The 20,768-nt window shown below is 35.5% G+C and overlaps 3 protein-coding genes across 9 annotated transcripts in view; 1 reads left to right on the top strand and 2 right to left on the bottom strand.

Moving 5' to 3' along the window:
- Arms (Ankyrin repeat-rich membrane spanning) overlaps positions 1-11,681 on the bottom strand; it is a 32,043-nt gene extending 20,362 nt beyond the window's left edge. Inside the window, exons 1-2 of one of the 4 annotated variants that reach the window (XM_076534316.1) lie at positions 11,445-11,681; positions 10,995-11,065 (exon numbers count right to left, since the gene is read on the bottom strand). Coding sequence is in view for 2 of the 4 variants with exons in the window: in XM_076534312.1 (XP_076390427.1) it covers positions 5,310-5,438 (129 nt within the window). In the remaining 2 variants the exon portion in view is untranslated. Of the gene's footprint in view, positions 1-5,309; positions 5,562-7,831; positions 8,304-10,099; positions 10,381-10,994; positions 11,066-11,444 lie in introns of those variants that run through there. The other 3 variants (XM_076534315.1, XM_076534312.1, XM_076534313.1) reach the window with 3 other exon arrangements.
- Positions 11,682-13,491: 1,810 nt separating this feature from the next.
- Positions 13,492-15,139, top strand: LOC100882994 (tRNA (guanine-N(7)-)-methyltransferase). Its single transcript, XM_003702923.3, has 6 exons — positions 13,492-13,995; positions 14,109-14,251; positions 14,319-14,503; positions 14,582-14,695; positions 14,772-14,873; positions 15,003-15,139. Exons 1-6 carry the CDS (start codon positions 13,910-13,912, stop codon positions 15,132-15,134), a joined length of 762 nt encoding a protein of 253 aa, XP_003702971.2. The 5' UTR covers positions 13,492-13,909; the 3' UTR covers positions 15,135-15,139.
- A 9-nt stretch (positions 15,140-15,148) lies between these two features.
- LOC100883283 (cilia- and flagella-associated protein 65) lies at positions 15,149-20,729 on the bottom strand. Of its 4 annotated transcripts, XM_076534319.1 has the most exons (19): positions 20,574-20,729; positions 20,242-20,461; positions 19,911-20,176; positions 19,390-19,672; positions 19,064-19,252; positions 18,806-19,010; positions 18,489-18,734; positions 18,176-18,407; positions 17,748-18,104; positions 17,590-17,678; positions 17,253-17,523; positions 16,971-17,186; positions 16,724-16,912; positions 16,413-16,666; positions 16,094-16,346; positions 15,801-16,027; positions 15,554-15,722; positions 15,342-15,474; positions 15,149-15,260 (listed from the first exon to the last, which is right to left on the bottom strand). In XM_076534319.1, exons 1-19 carry the CDS (start codon positions 20,655-20,657, stop codon positions 15,178-15,180), a joined length of 3,966 nt encoding a protein of 1,321 aa, XP_076390434.1. In that variant the 5' UTR covers positions 20,658-20,729; the 3' UTR covers positions 15,149-15,177. The 4 variants fall into 4 exon arrangements, with proteins under 4 accessions (XP_076390434.1, XP_076390435.1, XP_012139804.2 ...); XM_076534320.1 differs by lacking the exon at positions 16,724-16,912; XM_012284414.2 differs by lacking the exons at positions 20,242-20,461; positions 20,574-20,729 and having other exon boundaries at positions 19,812-19,964.
- Between the last annotated feature and the right edge of the window lie 39 nt (positions 20,730-20,768).

The raw sequence follows: 20,768 nt of genomic DNA, 5'->3' as shown, positions 1-20,768 counted from the left end.
TATATCGCCACGCGTTGGATTTCCACGCGTTGATTCTTCACGCGTTGAACTTCCTCGCGTTATATCACCACGCGCTGGATTTCCACGCGTTTATTTGTCACACGTTGAATTTCCTCACGCTATATCGCCACGCGTTGAATTTGCTCGCGTTATATCGCCACTCGCTAAATTTCCTCCCGTTATATCGTCACGCGTTGGATTTCCACGCGTTGAATTTCCTCGCGTTATATCGCCACGCGGTGGATTTCCACGCATTGAATTACCTCGCGTTATATTGCCACGCGTTAGATTTCCACGCGTTGGATTTCCACGCGTTGAATTACCTCGCGTTATATCGCCACAAATTGATTCTTCACGCGTTGAACTTCCTCGCAATATATCACCACGCGCTGGATTTCCACGCGTTAATTTGTCACACGTTGAATTTCCTCGCGCTATATCGCCACGCGTTGAATTTGCTCGCGTTATATCGCCACTCGCTAAATTTCCTCGCGTTATATCGCCACGAAATATTTACTCACACGTTACTATTACCATGCGTTACCACTGTCACACGTTGTATTACCACGCGTCATATCGCCACGCGTTCCATTACCACTCGTTATATCGCCCGGAAAATTATCACTCATTATTATAACCATCAGTAATATCTACCATTGTACTGTCACGTGTTATATTACTAACTCCAGAAATATTGCGCAGTTATACCTGCGTCCATCCGTGGCAATATAACAAGAGTCTGCTGTACATTGCGTAATGTAATCACGTCTGAAAACTTATAAAAGCACCTACCGAATTGTTCTTCTCAGTAAGATTTAAGAGAAATTTCCAGAGCAGAGAAACAATTTAAATTGTAGAGTTGAATTAAAATTTTCTAATTAACTTGCGTAATCAGCATAAAGCAACGGAAGCTTGATATTTAGACTCCAAACAGTAAGACGGTAAAGCGTAGACTGACATAGTTCAAAGACAAATTTTTGACACATGCAAATAGACTTTTACGTTATTCGTGTCGTCGAATCGTCGCAAATGTAAATACCTTCGTTAAGTCTAGTATGAACGATCGTTCTACACAAACAATTGGATCGTTGCCCTTTTCGTCGTGCACGACACAAATTTAATGAAATTATCACTGTTTCTCGATGGAAATCATAATTAATAACCTAACACTCGTCTCGAGCGTTCACTTCCTATTATCCTTATAAGAGAATCATAATTTTAATCCCTGTATCACTTGCGATTTTTCTTTCACAATTTTCACTTCGATGCAACGAATGCTGTAATAAAATAACAATTTTCAGTCTCGAGTACACGTGTACACGTATAAACAAAAAATGACTGATTTTTATCTTATCGACAAGTTGTACAATCGCTGATATTTCGTAACAATTTATTACAGCGTTTCTTTTTACCTTCGTACTAAAAAATTACAATATACTTGAAACGTTCACTGTACATTTCATTTTGGGAGTTATCAGATTACGATTCTCATCACGAAACCCCTCAAATTTTATTGAAATTTAACGCACTGTCAGGTAACCCAGTTCGGAGGTAAAAGTCTTAGTATTGAAACGTTCAGAAACATCGTAACATAATGCGATTATTAATTCGTTGCATCGTGAATGGCGCTCGATCGCGAACTGTGATGCTTAAATTTTAGCTAAGGGAATGTATTGTCAAGTATCGTTGCTTTGTGTACACGGTTTCTGATAATAAGGAGTCTGATAAGAAACTGACCAGATACGATATCAAGAAAAAAACAATATAACTCGCGATGTTAAGATTATATTTTAACAAATCAATTTTTGCATATATGGTTGCATGTATAGACACTTTTACAAGGTATAAAATCTAACGCAATTTCGTGACATAAAAGCATCACAAAATGGCACTTATGGTATATCGATTTGAAGCTCAAGGCTTAACGAAAAAGACTACATAAACGTTTTATTGGAGTTCTCAAGAAAAAATGGATGGCTGCCAACTGTAGTGAGCTGTATCAAATTTTTGGAGGTGGGAAGTTGAATAAAATTTGATGACATAAAAGTATCACAAAATGGCACTTATGATATATCAATTTAAAGCTCAAAGATTACTGAAAAAGACTACATAAGTATCCTATTGCAGTTCTCAACAAAATATATGAGTAATAGCTAGATATAGTAAATGATATCGAATTTCGAATGATAAGAAATCTAATAAAATTTCATGACTTAAAAGTATCACAAAATGGCACTTATGACACATCAATTTAAAGCTCAAAGCTTACTGAAAAAGATTATATAAGCGTCCTATTGAAGTTCTCAACAAAATATATGAGTAATAGCTAGATATAGTAAATGATATCGAATTTCGAATGATAAGAAATCTAATAAAATTTCATGACTTAAAAGTATCACAAAATGGCACTTATGACACATCAATTTAAAGCTCAAGGCTTACTGAAAAAGACTACATAAGAGTTTCATGAACACTCTCAACAAAAAATGGCTAACTGCCAAATATAGTAAACAGTATCAAATTTTTAAAGGTAGAAAGTTCAATAAAATTTGATAACATAAAAGTATACCAAAATTGCACTTATGGTATACAAAACTAAAGGTTAAAGTTCATCGAAGATGTCAGCACGATCGCATCATCGACATTCCAAGTGTAGAACGACCGAACGCCAGTTATAGCGAACAGTAATCAATTTGGAACGCGTAGAATGTATCGATATCGCCCTTACAAAACGGAATATTTTAAAAATAAATATCTATGTGACTTATCTAAGGAATCAATTACTTACGTTCACGGTGAAGAAAAGAACCGACAATTATCTTGTAAAAGCATTTTTGGCATCGTACTGCTATGCGATGACGAGTCTACGCGTTAATCGTCATTAATGATTCACATCGGCGCCAATATAATTAATTTAGTACTGTAGTAGTAATTAATCTTGCAGTAAATTACACTTCTATATTAAATTACACTTCTACTTTTAATATTTTTGTACTTCTGTGCTTTTCTGGTACCAAATTTCTAAATTCCAAAATTTCCGGATTTATGTACGACTAGGAGCTACAACGCGTGGGAGTGCAGCGCGTGGAGTTATGGCGCGTGGAATTACCACGCGTGGAGTTACGACGCGTGGAGTTGCGACACGTGGAGTTACAACGCGTGGAATTACGATGCGTGGAAGTACAATGCGTGAAAGTACAATGCGTGGAATTACCACGCGTGGAATTACGACGCGTGGAAATACGATGCGTGGAGCTACGACGCATGGAAATACGGTGCGTGGAAATACGGCGCGTGGAGTTACAACGCGTGGAAGTACAGCGCGTGGAGTTACGACGCGTGGAAGTACAGCGCGTGGAGTTACGACGCGTGGAATTACCACGCGTGGAGTTACGACGCGTGGAAATACAGTGCGTGGAGTTACAACGCGTGGAAGTACCGTGCGTGGAATTACAACGCGTGGAAGTACAGTGCGTGGAATTACAGAGCATAGTTACGAAAGACTATTTTCGTGAATATTTTAAAAAAATGATTTCTGAAGAATGTCATCGAATCCGATCGCCGACCGTGAATTTTCTGGCACAACCACCATTAGGGAGGATGTTAGCATCGATGACGCGTGTTTTGGCAATGATGCACGAATTTCGTTGTCTCCCGAGAACGAAGACGAATAAATCACTGTTGCACCCAGTGCATTGGCACATCGTCGAAGGTAAACGAAAATAGTCATCATCGCGGTTAGTTAAATCACGTTAGAGGATCGACGACAACGATTCGTAACGTACGTGACCACTCTGTGATCAAAAACTATAATTCTCGTCAATTCTTGGAAGCCACCTTTGATTCCGGTCCAAAGGAGACAGGCTCGATTAATTGAGGCAATTGAGGCGAGTTACGGTAACAGGAAATAGCTCGGTTTGATTTAGATTCTATTTTCTGACCCTAAATAGATCGCTTTTGATATTTTCGGTAATGGGAGCCTTCGATCGACAAGATTCAAAAGATCGAAAAGATTTAACTTTATCGACTTGTATGTTGATTAGTATGTTGATTTTTATGGATGGGTTATTTTCTGGGGATTCGTCCGGAAAGTCGGCGACGCACGGTGGTCAAATTCGGTATACTTCAATTTGATGGCGATTCCACGCGTTGTAATTCCACGCGCTGTATTTTCACGCGTCGTAATTCCACGCACCGTAACTCCACGCGCAAAATTTCCACGCATTGCTATTCCTTGCATTGTACTTCTATGCGTCGTAACTCCACGCGTCCTAACTCCACGCACCGTATTTCCACGCGTCGTAATTCCACGCGTTGTAATTCCACGCGCTGTATTTTCACGCGTCGTAATTCCACGCACCGTAACTCCACGCGCAAAATTTCCACGCATTGCTATTCCTCGCATTGTACTTCTATGCATCGTAATTCCACGCGCTGTATTTCCACGCGCCATACTTCAACGCATTGCTATTCCTCGCACTGTACTTCTATGCGTCGTAACTCCACGCGCTGTATTTCCACGCTTTACAACTTCACGCGCCATATTTCCACGCATTGCTATTCCTCGCACTGTACTTCTATGCGTCGTAACTCCACGCGCTATATTTCCACGCGTCGTAACTCCACGCGCTGTATTTCCAAGCGTCATAACTCCATGCGACTCGAAATAGATCCACTGATACACATTGACTATTTAATTTGTACAGGTTATTTTGAGTAGGTTACTTGACTCAATTTTATAGGAATCAAGGATTTTCCCGGAGAGCCGGCGACGCACAGTACTCAGATTTTGTTTAAATTTTTAAATTAATTTTTAAAGCTTAAATTTAATCTAAATTGATGGTGTTTCAATTTGTATATCGGGTCGATTTGATTCGATTGAATATGGGTGCGGAAAATTTTTCCGGAGAGTCGGCGACGCACGGAGCTTAACATGTATAAATAACTATTTCATATCAGTCTATTTAACTGTGTATTATATCTAGCAGCTAATTTATTAACTCCTGTTTTCATGCTAAGATTATATCATTTTCTAACAACTATGATTAAAGTAATCTATCTTGACTTTTCCTTCCAATATTCAAATTGTAAACCTAACTAAATAAGCTAGTCGATATTATACACTCCATTCTTTTATTTAAATGCTGATTTAAATTTGCTTGAATATTAACATATCAAACTAATTTTTAAAGAAGAATGTAATTTGTGAAGACTTAAAAAAAAGCACTTCCTGAAGAATAATATCGACTTAACAAGTTTCCTCTTCAATAAAATATCGAAATGTTTGTATTCGATTACAGTTTCATTACCTCGAGAAGACGGTGCTCTAAATGACCCTTCAACGCAGCGAACTGAATCTTGCGATATTCTCCATGGGAAGAAATTTTCTTTGGACATTTGCCGCTCGATGATTTAGTTTTCACTCGAAGATGCGACATATTTGTCGATTCCTCTTAGAACGTTAAATATCGATGCTTTCTATCGGTACAACTTTCACCGAATGGGTCTCTTGTAGTTAGCGAAATTGCCGAACAGCCTTTGCGTTAAACACTTGTTTCAAACTGATATCCAACAGATAAAGACGCAGTTTATGTCGCTGTTGTTATTCCGTTTTTAAATAACGCTTCGCAACTGTATAATTATTAAAGCGGGCGACTTAGTTTTCCCTTTTTTCATTACTCATCGTCGGTGAAAAAATACGCGGTAAATGCAAGTAGCGGCGCACGGGCACTTTTGTATATTCAATTTTTATTAAAATTGTTAAATCAGAATTTGAATTGTCCAGAGATTTATACATTCGGGGATTTGAGGATTAAAAGACTAAGAAATTTTTTAAGTTGGTAATTAGGCAGTTCAGAGTATCAAATTTAGAGGACTTAGAAATTTTCTAATTTGATAAATAGATAATTCAAAGTATCAAATGAGTAACTTTTTGAATTTGTAAATTTGTTAATTCCTAAATTTCTAAATCTCCAAATCCCTAAATCACACAATCCCCAAATTACCAAACTTCCAAATCCCAAAATCCCTAAATTCCTCTATATCCCAATTTCCCTAGATCCAAAATTTCCCTAAATCCAAAATTTCCTTAAATTCCAAATTTTCCTACATCCCAATATCTCTAGATTCCAAAATTCCCTAGATCCCAAAATTTCCCCAGATCCCAAATTTCCCTAGATCCCAATATCCTTAGATTCCAAATTTCCCTAGATCCCAAATTTTCCCGGATCCAAAATTTCCCTACAACCCAAATTTCCCTAGATCCCAATATCTCTAGATTCCAAATTTCCCTAGATCCCAAACTTTCCCGGATCTCAAATTTCCCTAGATCCCAAATTCCCCCAATCCCAAATTCCCCAAATCCCAAATTCCCCAAATCCCAAATTCCCCAAATCCCAAATTCCCCAAATCCCGAATTCCCCAAATCCCGAATTCCCCAAATCCCGAATTCCCCAAATCCCAAATTCCCCAAATCCCCAATTCCCCAAATCCCAAATTTCCCAAATCCCAAATTCCCCAAATCCCCAATTCCCCAAATCCCCAAATCCCAAATTCCCCAAATTCCCAATTCCCCAAATTCCAAATTCCCCAAATCCCAAATTCCCCAAATTCCAAATTCCCCAAATCCCAAATTCCCCAAATCCCCAATTCCCCAAATCCCCAATTCCCCAAATCCCAAATTCCCCAAATCCCAAATTCCCCAAATCCCCAATTCCCCAAATTCCAAATTCCCCAAATCCCAAATTCCCCAAATCCCCAATTCCCCAAATCCCCAATTCCCCCAATCCCCAATTCCCCAAATCCCCAATTCCCCAAATCCCCAATTCCCCAAATCCCAAATTCCGCAAACTCAAAATCCCCCAAAACCCAAACCCCAAAATCCCCAAAGTCACCAAAAAAATTAACCTTGCTCAAAAATTTGAAATTCGCGCCCTGCCAGTGCCCGTGAGCCCCCCGCTGGACACCCGCTATTCCGTTAATAAAAGAAGTAAAGATATCGAGATATCGTTAACTAACAGCATCTCCTTGAGATTTCTTTTGTCAATCGATTTAATGGAATGATAAAAATCGACGCGATTTTTATCACAAGCGTTTATCGCCCGAACGAATTAAGATATCAAACGACATCAAAGGGAACACGCTCGAGAGAAAATCAATAAATCAGCTGATCGAATAAGCACGGTACCTGTGAACTTTCACTGCGAAGGAAAGTGAACCATGAACGATGCAACGTCGATTTTTCTCGACGATCGAGCCATTCTATCGAACAATTTTGCAATTATCGAACAATTATGCCACTCCTTTCTCGAGTGGTAATCGAGAAATTATGTAACTGTCTTGACAAAATTGTCCTAGTATTTTTTTGCAATTAATTAATGTTCCGAGAAAACTAATTCTAGGATGGAATATCTGACGATAAAATCTTATCTGAGATACGTCTTGTGATTAACTTCGCTAAGGTCCGAACAATGTATGAAAAAATGGGAAGTTTTTTAATTAACTAATCTCTGATTACCCGCAATTTTCTGTATCACGTACTTCCTGGTATTTGATATCTTAATTTTTTAAGTCGAATTCAGTATCGAGTGAAATTGTACGGATTCTGTTGTGTACGCTCCTAGCAAAATGCTTTCATAGAACCTTCGAAGCGGCCATCAATTTCATTATCTCACGGTATCTGTGAATCACGTTTCCCGTAGCAAATTGCGCTCCGAGTCAAGGCGACTTATCACATTGTTTAAATAAAATAAAGGAAACGCGTTAGCAACGAATATCTCGATGGTCTTCTAACAAGTCAAATTAAGTCCCAAGGATAATTATCCCCACTTACGGTGACTTTGAACGGTCGTAACTTCGCTCCAATAACTTTCGATCAGATCAATTCGATCACCATACCGTTTACCTGCTTGCACGAACGATGATTCAATTCTCTATAAATACGAATGTTTGGCACGCTGGTTCCAAAAACGAAATGTCACCGGCAAATTCTTTATTGGCACACAACTTTTCCATGACACGTTTCCGGTCTGTTCGATGTATCATCCTCGGTATCATCATCGTTCCACTTCACTATCCTTTTCGAAATTCCATCGAGACACCTTCAGAACGCATGACGACAGTCGAACACGCACTGAATTATTTATCAACGAGGCAGATGAAAAATCCACCGATCGCACGTTTGTTCAAAGAACGGATCCTGATCGCGAGTTTATTTGAAGTGACTCGCGGCTACTCGAAACGTGTTACGCGAAAAAGCGATTTTTTCGAGGAGCGAACTCGACCTCGCCAACATCCTTCGCGGACTGACGAGAACAATTAACTGCGACCACGATACCTGACGCATGTGGGCGATCCACGTGGACGGATCATCCTCCTCCTATCGTGCTCTGGCTGCTGGTGAAAACGACGAGTGGGACGAGATCGCGATTTTATACGGTCGTCTAAAATTGGAAGGGGCTCCTCTTTCTTGTACACGGTACACAATCGACCCGATAACTCGGCCGTTCGTTAACGGTAACTCGGCTCTAGGTAAGTGGGATGTTCTGGTGAGAGTAACGCGTCATCGTCAACGCTTTTTCATCGGGGCTGAATTCAAGGGGAATCCCGCTTTTTGCTCTTCGTTGAGCTACACGTGTTCGTTGCATTGATTTATTCGCAAAGTGAACGTTGTACTCTTGGTAATCAATAATTTAGCACCGAAAATTGTACGAATATTATAATATTCGTATCCTCAAATTCGATCACGTTCCTACGTCTACTAATGATATGTATACCTTATATGATATGTCTGTAGATCCATAATGTCTGAATCTCAATATTATTAGAACCCTGTATCCCTAGATCTCTGATGTCACTAAACCCCTAATATTTCTGAATCAGAAATGTGTGTAAATCTACAATACTTTTTATATCCTTATCGCTAAGAATTACTAGAATATCCCTAGGCCCCTAAATATCCTTAAATTCCAAATATCTTTAGATTCCCAGTACTATATGTCACTAATATACCTAAAGTTCAATGTCTCTAGATTAGTAGGCTCTGAATATCCCTAGGGACGTAGAATCTATAATATCACTAGATCTATGCACACTAGGTACTAGACACTAGATATCTGCATACTTCTAATAACCCCACCGTCTCCGAATCTGAAATTCCTCTAGATCGTATTTAGATAGTTAATTCCCCTAGATAGTATTTAGTGTTTTCATCAATATTCTAAATAACAAATACACATGATAGCTAGTAAACCTAGTATTGGCAGTATTCCCTATTCAGTATCCGTCGTATCATGACAAATCAATAAACCACAATAGTTGGTTTCCATTTTCAATTTACACTCGAGTTCTCGTCTCATCCTCTTTAAAAATCGATCTACAAGCATTGAACTTCTGCTCGATATCCGCCGATTAGATTTAAGATCCGAGCTGAGCAATTTCTCAAGGAATTCGAGGAAGGTAAACGACGGTAAAAGAAACGAGATTACGGGTTCTCGCTGAATTCAAAGTGAAACTCGGTCACGTTGACGATTCGTATCGTTCTCGGTCGCAAACACACAAATATAAATAAGTAGGACAGGTCTTTTCAGATAACAGCAGATGAATCGAGTACTTACGTACTACGGGAACTGGTGCCAACTCGTATTTCGCATTCTTGGCGGTTTTGTGAATCAACCGTTTCCTAAATTAAAAACACCGTTCTCTCACACCCTCCGTTCCAATGTTTCAATGTTAAAACAATAATTTTAACTCGTAGTCTATCGTTGAAAGAAACGATTGTAAAATGAGTGAACTAGTGAAAGGGTAGTACAGTGCCGGAAAGTATATTCAAACAATAGTATACTAATAGTGTAACAGAATAGTGGTATAAGAATAGTAGTTCAGTGGAATAATACGATAATTGTATAAATACTTCATGTCGCGTGATTAACGCGCAAAACCTAGAAAAGTAACGCTAATTCTAATTTCTATGTTACGATGGTTAAATATTGGCCATGTTGGTTAGTCCGTCACGTAACTGCCGCGACGCGGCACGCAATGGTGTTCGGGACACTTAACGCTTTATTTCGCGCGTTAAAAGCATCTTGGAAAATTTATTTACCCAGTTCGAATCCGAATCGAATGTTAACCACATCCGTGGATCTGGCAGCCATGAGTTCATATTGTTTAATGACACGTAAAGTTAGAAACACTTAACGAGCTATTTGGCACCAACTCGTTGCACGTATTCACAGTGACAACATTAACGTTTACCGTTTCCATCGATAGATAGTTTTACCCGTCACTAAACGAAAGGACTACGTTCATTTATGTTTACAAACCTCAGTGTAATTCTGACTATCAACACGAAGTTTAACTACACTATTAGAACGCGTTACACATGTTCAAACTTTGACCAAATAATTCTTTGGCGTGCCTGCTCTTGATCTTACGTTTTCGATGATTAATTATGGGGGGTTGATGTTTTCAGAAAGGAACTCAACAACTTTCAGTTTTGATACGTACCGATTATGTACTTTTTCCTGTACGTGTAAGTGGCCTATGTATAATTAATCTGCACTTCTGATAAATGAAGGAACTTATTGCATAAATAAGTTATCATGCTTATAGCTCTTTTAGAAATTGCGAAAGTGCAAATTTCGACATCTTACGATACCAATTAGCCATAGAAAAATTATTTTCGATAGCATTCTTTTTGCAAATTTAAATTAACATAGAAAAAGATAATCGTATATATAGCATCTACGAAATGACTATTTTATCAAATTTCTACGAAACTTATATAATTAGCTATAGATTATTAATTTATCGAAAAAGATTAACTGATCTAATGGCGGCAAATTACCCGACTAAGAGTTTAGAGGTTAATTTATTATGTACGAACTACGCGTAGTCACTATAGATAGAGGAATGTAATAATATCGTGTAATACTAGATGTATGTAATGTTAAATGTTATTTATCACATAACATATATGATAGATTTAAACAACTCACCAATCAAACAGAAGATCGATTACTCCGGATATCCGTTGTCGTCATGTATGATAAAATCACAGTTCCTCCACCTGAAATCAAAAGACAATGACATGTAAAACAAGAACGTACTATAACAATTTAAATAAAAAGAAATATATTACTTGTTTGTACTAAACTAAATTATTATCCACTACAAGTTGTAAAAATAAAATACAAAAAAGTAATACAGAAGTCACATTATCGAAACACAAAAGACTCACAACAAAAGAAATATAGAACTTGTTGTTTCTATAAAAAACGTTTAAAAAAATGTACATGCATTCCGATTACTCAGCGTTAAATAAAGAGAAATCTACTTAGAAAAACTATTACAATGTATATCGTATTATTTTCTAATAAGATACAATTTCTACGAGGCAAATTTTAATTGTACAGTTGTAGAAGGCTTTTTGTCGAACAAATTCTAACCTCACCTGAGAGAGAAGATCCTTTCAAGATCACCAACCACGTTACTCGAATACAAGAACCGCGCGATAACGAATTAAAAGCACCATTTTTCATTTGAGTACAGATCGCATCGTGTTAATTACACAACATGAAAAATTCAACTGATTACACCGCGAAATTGTGACATAAAAAAGTAATCTCGCCGTCTTTCGTTCGATTCACTGAGCGTCACCAACTAGGTGGCGCTCCGCCATTTTGCACAGCTGATTTCTCATGCACGTGCGCCATGGCCAGTGCCCTGCACGCAATGTTCGATACTATCACTTGTTATCGCTCTTCAACTTTTCCAATTTAACTTTGAAAGCACATTATCGGAGAAAATTCTACAGGAACGTCACGAAAATAAAAATAAAGTAAAAATTATATGTCAAAAATGATGAATTAGAACTAGAGTCTCTACGCGGCCACTGTCACTTTATCGATGTCTCGTTTAAAAGTTATCACGCATAACGATCGCACGAAATTAATAACGAATCTTATTCTATTTCTGTCACCATTATAAAACATCAGATAAAATTTGTATTGAACTTTCTTGTACTCTTTATGACACACAATGTACTTATACTAGATATACTATTACAGTAGCATGAATCTAACGTTAGTATAAACGAATGCAATCCAAAAGAAAGTTCGAACAATAAAGAAGAATGATAGAATAAATGTAAAACGTAATATATTCGTAATAAATGGAATTAAAATGATATAATTAATTATTTACTTGTTTATGAAGTCCACTATTTTGTTGAACATTGACGAGACAGAAAATCCAATTTTTCCCGCCCAATTTTGGTTGCTGACAATAAACCTCCTCGCACATTTTGCTCTCCTGATACCTTTACTCCAAATCTAGCGAATTGTGTTCAATTGTTCAAAAAAATTGACAGTGGCACCATCTAACGGATGCTATTCGAACTATTTGCGTACTTTACACTACGCTCAGAAAATAATAAATAAAATGCTAAAAATCTATGAATAAAAATCACTAAAAATTATTAACAAATATTGCTTTGCACATTGAATTATTTAGGACTATAATTTTTGATGAATAATTGCATACTCGATACTTGAACATTTACAAAATACTGACGGATTGAAATTATTAATAACTAATTAAATACGTAAAAAATCCTGATGAAACGTATACGTAAAAATTTCTACGATCGCGTATTTTAAGATTAAATTATAAAAGTCTACAAATTATTCGTCGAAAGTGTAGTATTTAATTATTTCTTACCACGGTTGTTTTTGATGGTGGCCGCCATGTTGAAATGGGCGGGCATGTGGCTGTCCTTGTCGCACAGTGCTCTTTCCTTGTCTAATACCTCCTCCTACTTCCTGCGATCCTGCTAATAGGAGACCAATTCTGGCACCTATTCGAGACTAGTATCGAAACATTGTCTCGATACCTCCTTCACCATTCTGCGCTCCTGTTGCTTGTAGCTTTATTCCTAATAACATATCATAATTTTGATTACGTATAGGACTGTCTCTATCAATAAGTAAAATATGCATGCTTTTCGGGGCCCATTATAAGAGGAGTCTGAATCTTTTTATAATTTCAAATTAAACAGATATAAATTACCACACTACAAAAAGTCTGTTTTCTTTGCAAATATCATTCTCATGCGGGTTTAGGAAGACATTTATTTTTATTTATATGCTTAGGGCCCGAGAAATTATGTTACGATCCTGAGTATACCTCTTCTGCTTTCATGTTATGCTAATACATTACTTTTAGTTCGACGATCATACCGCTAGATGGTGCTGATTGCTTTTTAATTTATGATAATTTTTTGTGGTCAATTTTTATCACATTTTGCTAAAAGTAAATAGCAGCAATGAAATTTATAAATTTTGAAGATTAGAAACTTGAAAATATAGAAACTTCAAATTTTTAAGCTTCATTACTCGAATGCAGATCTTAAATTACCAAATTGCTAAATATTTACGTTTCATTTTTAAAGAATAACTTTCGTTGTAATCCTGAATTCCTGTTACAAGAAGATGATCTTTGCTGAAATTATTCTAAGATCAGCTTGACAGAGAAGCAAAACATCTGTATCAATATGTAGTCAGAGATAAAGAAACTTTATTTTAAAATGTTCTTCCTAACTTTTTTGATTTCCTTTTTAAATCTGAAGACATACAATTAATGATTTAAATAAATCGATAAACGTGTTCAGCAATATTTTTTTGCAAATGGAAACGACTCTCTTTTACAATATTTACTTTCTTTTTGTATTATAATGTTTCATTAACTATTACGAGCAAGTCGAAATTTAAGATCTGAGACTTCTTTGATTATAAATAAAAATATGTTGTAAATTCGACATACATATATTTATTGTTAGTCAGTTCAACTAGGTTTCAGTCAGATTAGGTTAAGTTTCCTTGCCATGTGGATTTGTTTTTAATCAAGGCTCATCATGTCAAAAGCACTAGCTTTACCACAAAAAAAATATTATCGACAACGTGCTCATTCGAATCCAATAGCGGATCATTGTATAGAATAGTATGTAATTATTTTTTGTGATACATTCAAAAATTTATCCATAAAGTTATTGTTACATTCATTAAAAATGTTGCATGGAAGTTTTCTTATTTTTTACTGAAATGAAATTTCAGTCCCATAAAACCTGATTTGATGGATTGGAGTGCATTATTTCCACATTATTTTTCAACTGACAAAGAAGAGTCTAAAGAAAACAACATTCCAAAAAAATGTGTCGAATTTGCTGATATTGGTTGTGGTTATGGAGGGTTACTCGGTATGGATTCAGGTTCTGTCTTTAAATATATAACTAATTACATTACTAATGAAATGTTTTACTCAAGTTACATTGTCATCCATGTTTCCTGATAATTTGATCGTTGGTATGGAGATTAGAGTAAAAGTTTCTGACTATGTTATGGATCGTATTGCTGCGTTGAGATCACAGAATCCTGGACAATATCAAAATATTGCATGCTTGAGAACTAACGCAATGAAGTATTTGCCAAATTATTTTCACAAAGGCCAGGTACAACAAGGTATAGTTTTATATTTATAATAATAATTATGATTCATTTTAATTAATTATTGTTTTATATCTTTATAGTTGAAAAAAATGTTCTTCTTATACCCTGACCCACACTTTAAGAAATCAAAACATAAATGGAGAATAATAAACAAAACACTCTTGGCAGAATATGCTTATGTGTTAGCAGAAGGGGTAATATTATTTATAAAACTTTTGATATTTCTTTTCTTTATCGATATGGATACTTAATGGTAAATATCATTTAAAGGCAATTGTATATACGGTGACAGATGTTAAAGATTTACATGAATGGATAGTAAGGCATTTTCAAGAACATCCATTGTTTGATGAACTGTCCAAAGAGGAAGTGGTAAGTTTTGAAAATCATTGACTATAAAAAAGAGCTGTAATCATGCATTACATTATTGCATATATTATTTATATCATTTACTTGATTAAAATATACTAACTTTTGATTTCAAATCATTTGTTTTTGAAGGATAAGGACCCTATCGTGGAAAAATTGTATGAAAGTACAGAAGAAGGCCAAAAGGTGACCAGAAATAAAGGAGATAAATTTCTAGCTGTATTTAAACGTATTCCTGATCCATATAATAAAGAAATGAATTAATATTAGATACTGTATTATATTTGTATAAAAATTTATTTATATTTTATTCTATAAAGGACACTCTAAATCGCGATTTCATATAATCAGACTCCTCGATAATTTCAGCATTATCAATAGTAATAAGATCTGAAAAAATTTTATTTAAACAAGAATCAATCTTTACAACATAAAAATCAATGAATTCTTCAAAATACAATCAACAAATACCTGTCTCCTGTTCAAGATCTACTCGTTTTTCTCTAGGCAACATTTTAAAATAATTTTTATGTCTTACATCATCGTGGGGGATTAAATGTACACTCTTTAATGAGAATTCATCATGTACCGACGCGAATAACATCTAAAACACAGTCACCAGGCTTAATATCGCTTCATAAATAACGCAACAAATCAAAGTTACTGTTCTGTCGCTTTTTTACTTTTTCCAATATTAGAGTAATAAGTGATAACGGTGGTGATATGTAAGATCTTCGTATTAATCTTTTGCGCTCTGCCAAATCCATCATAAATTGCGAGTAATATAAATTCCGTCTAGGAATTAAACTTTCTTTGATCATCTTTATAAATCTCTTACTGTTAACAATGTCCCTTTAAAATAAAATATAAATACCTTCTTACAATTAAAACTTCTGTAATATACATATAATTTTATTTATAAGTTTTTACCACAATATGCCCTCCAAAAGAAACGTAACTATAAAAAATTCTTTTTCATTCTGTGTGATATTGTACCCTGGTCGCTCGTCGAAGTGAATTGTCTTTGACGGAGCTGCTTTTAATTCATTCATTAAACTAACTCTTAAGTGTGCATCTTCTATAGGAATTATTGAACATCGTATTGTTAGTGTTTTGCGGAATGGTTCTGGCTTGTGTAATATTTTTAGCCATGGTTTCTACAAAAATCAGATATGATTTAGTCTTTTCTTTACTATAAGACAAAAAGATAATTAATTACTTACTGGTACAGTAGTGCCTTTTTCTGTAATGGTAAAATGTTTTTCCAATTCTTTACTTAAGATATCATGTTTAATGACACTTCTGTAATATTCTCCTCTATCACTAGCATTCAGAAATTCACAAGGTACATTCAGATCAATTCTACCAGAATGTCCTTTGAAATCAATTTTCACTTTAAAAGTTTGCACTGCATTTGGTTTCATTACACCCTTGCGTGGCCATACATCCACAGAAATTATGCCTGGTATATTTTGACTGCAAACATTTACCAATTATAAAAATTGAAAAAATATTCTGTAACAAGTTAAATCTATCAGGTACCATTGCCATTCATATGCGAGTGCATCATAATCTAAATTATTATAAACTAATAGCATTTTAAAGATGTAATTGTGCATAGGCATGGACCACAGGTCAATACAGTCAATGCTAAAATATGCAGGGAACAGTTCAGTTTTGCAAGCGCAGTGTGCTGGTATTATTCTCCCAACATCAGTCAATCTGCACTCATGAGATGCTGATCCTTTTGCTATCAACTCCGACGTTTTGTCACCCATGGTTATTGGAATTGTCACCTGCAAAATACAGCAAATATAGAAACTTTAATTAAATTCAGTAGAATTATGTTTTACCCGATATTTTCCAAACATCCTTGGCTGAAATTTTAAGAAAATAGGTACAGCAGTTAGAGCTTCTACAACACCATTAGTACTTAAGCAAGAAAATACTTCACAGTGGTAAGTTTCATTTATTTTGCGAATATTATCCATGTTTACAGAATACGGCAACCTATTGTTTGTAACGTTATGTATCCAAAATGTCTGGAAATTTCTTCACATTAATATCAAATATAATTAAGAGTATTAATTCAAATTATACTTTATAAATTGGCTCCCTATTGGCAAAGTAGATTTTCCCAAACGTGATGTATCGGTCGCTCAAGAAGTAGTCTTGCGTGTCTGACTCAGCCAAGCAGTCGAGAAGTATATCCAAAATCAGATGACGATCGTGTCCCATGTCTATGTCCCAACATAAGCTTGACTTTCCAGCTAACGTATAACGTAGCATCACGCTGAGTATCATTTCTTGTTGCGGCTACAACATTTCTATATTAATTTCTTAATTTAACTTTGGCTGAACATTGAAGAAAAAAACTCGTACTTCTAATAGCTTTGCTGTTGGATCCATCACGCAGAGATCTTCATGTGCACAGTCAATTACAGTGCGTTGTAGCGAAAGTCCAACTCTCTTTACATAAGGTTTACAATCACATCGCTTCACTCTCTTTATAGACATCGAAACTGTAAATTTCGAAGGATTTACAATAATGAATTTCAGTAAGATGGCTCCATTATTTAGGATCATTGGAAAAAGTTCTGCTTTAATATGCTTTCTGTCTCCTGGCACCATCATTTTCATTATTCTGTTCATTCTGAAAAGCATCAATTATATAAGAAATGTAATTAACAGCTACAACATAATTTGAACATAATTGTACTTATTTATTTGCAACGCTTTCCACAAGAATGGCTTGCTGATGTTCATTGAATATATCTGCTTGTATCCAAAAGCACATACATTCTTCACCTACGTAAGACTGTCATTGTTAGATTGTAATTCAAAAACATTTCATGACTTAAAAGATTTGAACTGTACCCTTATCGTTGGTAATATGCACATACAGTTCACCTTGCAGATTTTTATTGGACTTAATGCGGATACCGTTTTGTCCGACTGAAAATTTACTCTTAACAGGTATTTTATATAAAATTCATAGTAGCCTGCTGTACGGGGTGTAATAGAAATCATAATCTTTTTACGAGCTCCTGCAAAAGCCGTTTCCGATGCTGGGTACATCTCGACATCTTTCTCGATGTCGCCAACTGGCCAGCCGCTATGAGTGCACGTTAATTTGTAGTAGATATTTACTGAACTAGTATTAACAAGTTCGAAAGCCATAGTTCTTTTGCTATTGTATTCCATCTCATTGAAATTCAACTCGTCCGGAAATGCCTGGAATATTAAAAACATTTCTGAGAATTTATATTATAATCGAGTTAAAATAAACGTCAAAAAGTTTTCACCTCCAAAGTACCCATTTCGCTTCTTCCACGTACACGCAAAGACACGCAACTTTTCGACCCTACAATTGTATTGTTTTCTATAACAAGTAAAACACATTGTATTTCAAAATCGTAGTCGATGTTCGGTTCGATCGGAGAAAAAGAACATTCTTGAAATAAAGTATCGTTGGAATCAATTTCTCCGGATTCGTGTTCTATTCTGAATTCAGGTGGCAACTGATAATAACGGTACCTATAAATAACCGTCGTTGTTAATTCAACGTAAAAGATTGTTCAGTTGATTACGGAATATTATTCTATGTTGACGAATCACCTAATTTTATGACGAGTTATATTTCGCATTCCAAGCTGTGCAAATTGCTGACAATGTGGCATCACCGCCGGGAAAGTTAATATGTTGTTATTGCAGAATATAACATTTGCATATTCCGCGTATCCCTTGAAGTCTATGTAACTTTCGTTTTTCTTATTCCCGTTAAAATATATCGTCCACCGTTCTATATAAATTTGTTCGTTCTTGTGCTCTGGTACCATTTCGACAACGATTATCTGATAGTCTCTGCGGATCAGCGAATATCAGTACATATTGTCAATTACATTATTGATAAACGTAATAAAATAATATTTTACGCATGAATTACACCAAGCATCGGCTTTACGATGTAGTGAGTAGCTGGTGGTGGGACGAATTGAAACATCAATGGTAAATGACCAAACTTTTTGATCAAGAAGGTCGTATAAACCGGAAATGGCGGCACACACGGTGGCATTATTACCGTTTGAGGTATGTCGTATTGCGGGATCCATCCGTTTGAATTAATTGGAAAAGAGTGACCTGCAATATATTTAAAATCAGCTCACGAATTTTTTATTAGAAAAATTAATTACCTATTGCAGTGATCGACATAACAATCGGAAAAGTCAATTGTTGTTGTTGCTGGAAATAAGCAGCACTAATGAGCTCTCTCCCGAAAAGATTATTCTTTTCGTTTGGATTGAATGTAACTTCAAATAGAGTCGATTGGTTCGCGCGAACGTGCATCTCGGACGGTGTTACTTTAAAGATCCCTTCGGTATCTGCGAGAAGAATAAATTAATTTTTGTTATAAAATAAATTATATTAATTTATATTAAATTATATATTATATAATTTATTTATTATTATATTGTATAATTTATTAATTATAAAATAAATATGCTTACAGTTAGATTACCTTTTTCCCAAGAAACTATCACACTTGAGTGACTATGATTAGTAAAGCAAATAGCTTGAGGAACTCTTTGAATAACATTCTCAGTGTCTACATCTGCCTGACCAAAATTAAAATAATGTCTGGACAAAGACACAAGTGGTAAATCTCCTGCAGAGTTAACAGTATCTCTCATATATCCTTTGAATCCATTATTCTCCTTCCAGGAATAACTGAGACAAGTCATGTCTTCCTTTCCAGAAGGGGATGTGGTACTGTTTCCGTGCAATTCTATAATAATTGGTTCCTAATTGTTGAAAGAAAATATTAGTATACAATGCATACACGTTTGAAATCAATATACAGTGGACGCTCGTTACATTGCCACCGACGGAAAAAACTTCGGTTATTCGATAACGTTAACATTGTAGTAAATCATCAATTACCGATGGCACGCACGGCATTCAACATGTGTATTTAAATACGTGTAATCGCTAATAAAATTAAATGCTTTCAGCAGTATATTTCTAAAATCGTTGATTTACTTGATGCAGAACTAGAATTATTAAATAATAACTGTATCTTCCATTTTTCGGCGGTGCAAAAGTAACCGTAATATATTTGTAAGAAGAAGGAGGAATGACATCGTATTTTGGGTTTAATTTAAACACCCGATACTTTTCGTCTGTCTCGATCATAAATGTCGCCGCTACTTTGGATTTGTTTATCAATTTTATTCGTCTCTTCACCTCGACGCTCTCTTGCGTGCAGCCCATAAACATTTTCGTCATCGAACAAACCACTTCGGGACCTGTAAATATTAAACGAAATATTAATTATAGTTGAATGTACTATAGAAACACTTAGTATAAATACCGATACAAGATCCACGGGTAATAATCTTCATACACGATCCACCGGTATCACTGATCATAAAATAGTCAATGTTTTTAGAAGACACATAAAACGGTCGATAACGTATTTCACATAAAAATTTCTCTTCGGCGGCCAAAACCCAAGTATAAGAGCGTAAATGAAAAACATGATCTAAGGGATTCGTAGTTGGGTCTCTTTGGACTTGATATACTTGCTCCTTCTGTAAACAGATTTTAAACATACTTTTAAATCTTCCTATGCACTCAAAGTTATTATGATTATAATCGTGCGAAGTGAAGCGATCAATTTTAAACTCAGGTGACATTACTTACGCAGGATTCATTAAATATTTCAATCGTTTTTACCGCTGTTTTACCAACTTCCACATTCCCATAATTGAGTTCAATCACTTTCATTTTCTACTGAAATTTATCACGATTTTTTAATAAACATTTACAAAAAAATTAAAATAATATTTTTAGCGTGTGGTACGTATCTGCATTTGAAACGAGGATCGTTGAGTCGGA

This window comes from Megachile rotundata, chromosome 8 (assembly GCF_050947335.1).
Source record: "Megachile rotundata isolate GNS110a chromosome 8, iyMegRotu1, whole genome shotgun sequence".
Taxonomy (NCBI): Eukaryota; Metazoa; Arthropoda; class Insecta; order Hymenoptera; family Megachilidae; genus Megachile; species Megachile rotundata.
Note: the sequence above shows the minus strand (reverse complement) of the source record. Positions and strands in the feature narration are given on the sequence as shown.

Excerpts from the sequence above, each read along its gene's own strand:
- LOC100882994 (XM_003702923.3), top strand. The coding sequence starts at position 13,910 with ATGTCAAAAGCACTAGCTTTACCACAAAAAAAATATTATCGACAACGT. Across the intron at positions 13,996-14,108 it reads GCGGATCATTGTATAGAATA|TCCCATAAAACCTGATTTGA; the intron begins GTATGTAATTAT and ends ATGAAATTTCAG. Across the intron at positions 14,252-14,318 it reads TGGTTATGGAGGGTTACTCG|TTACATTGTCATCCATGTTT; the intron begins GTATGGATTCAG and ends GTTTTACTCAAG.
- LOC100883283 (XM_076534319.1), bottom strand. The coding sequence starts at position 20,657 with ATGAAAGTGATTGAACTCAATTATGGGAATGTGGAAGTTGGTAAAACA. Across the intron at positions 18,408-18,488 it reads ATAACTCGTCATAAAATTAG|GTACCGTTATTATCAGTTGC; the intron begins GTGATTCGTCAA and ends GGTTATTTATAG. Across the intron at positions 17,524-17,589 it reads AAAGCGTTGCAAATAAATAA|AATGAACAGAATAATGAAAA; the intron begins GTACAATTATGT and ends GATGCTTTTCAG.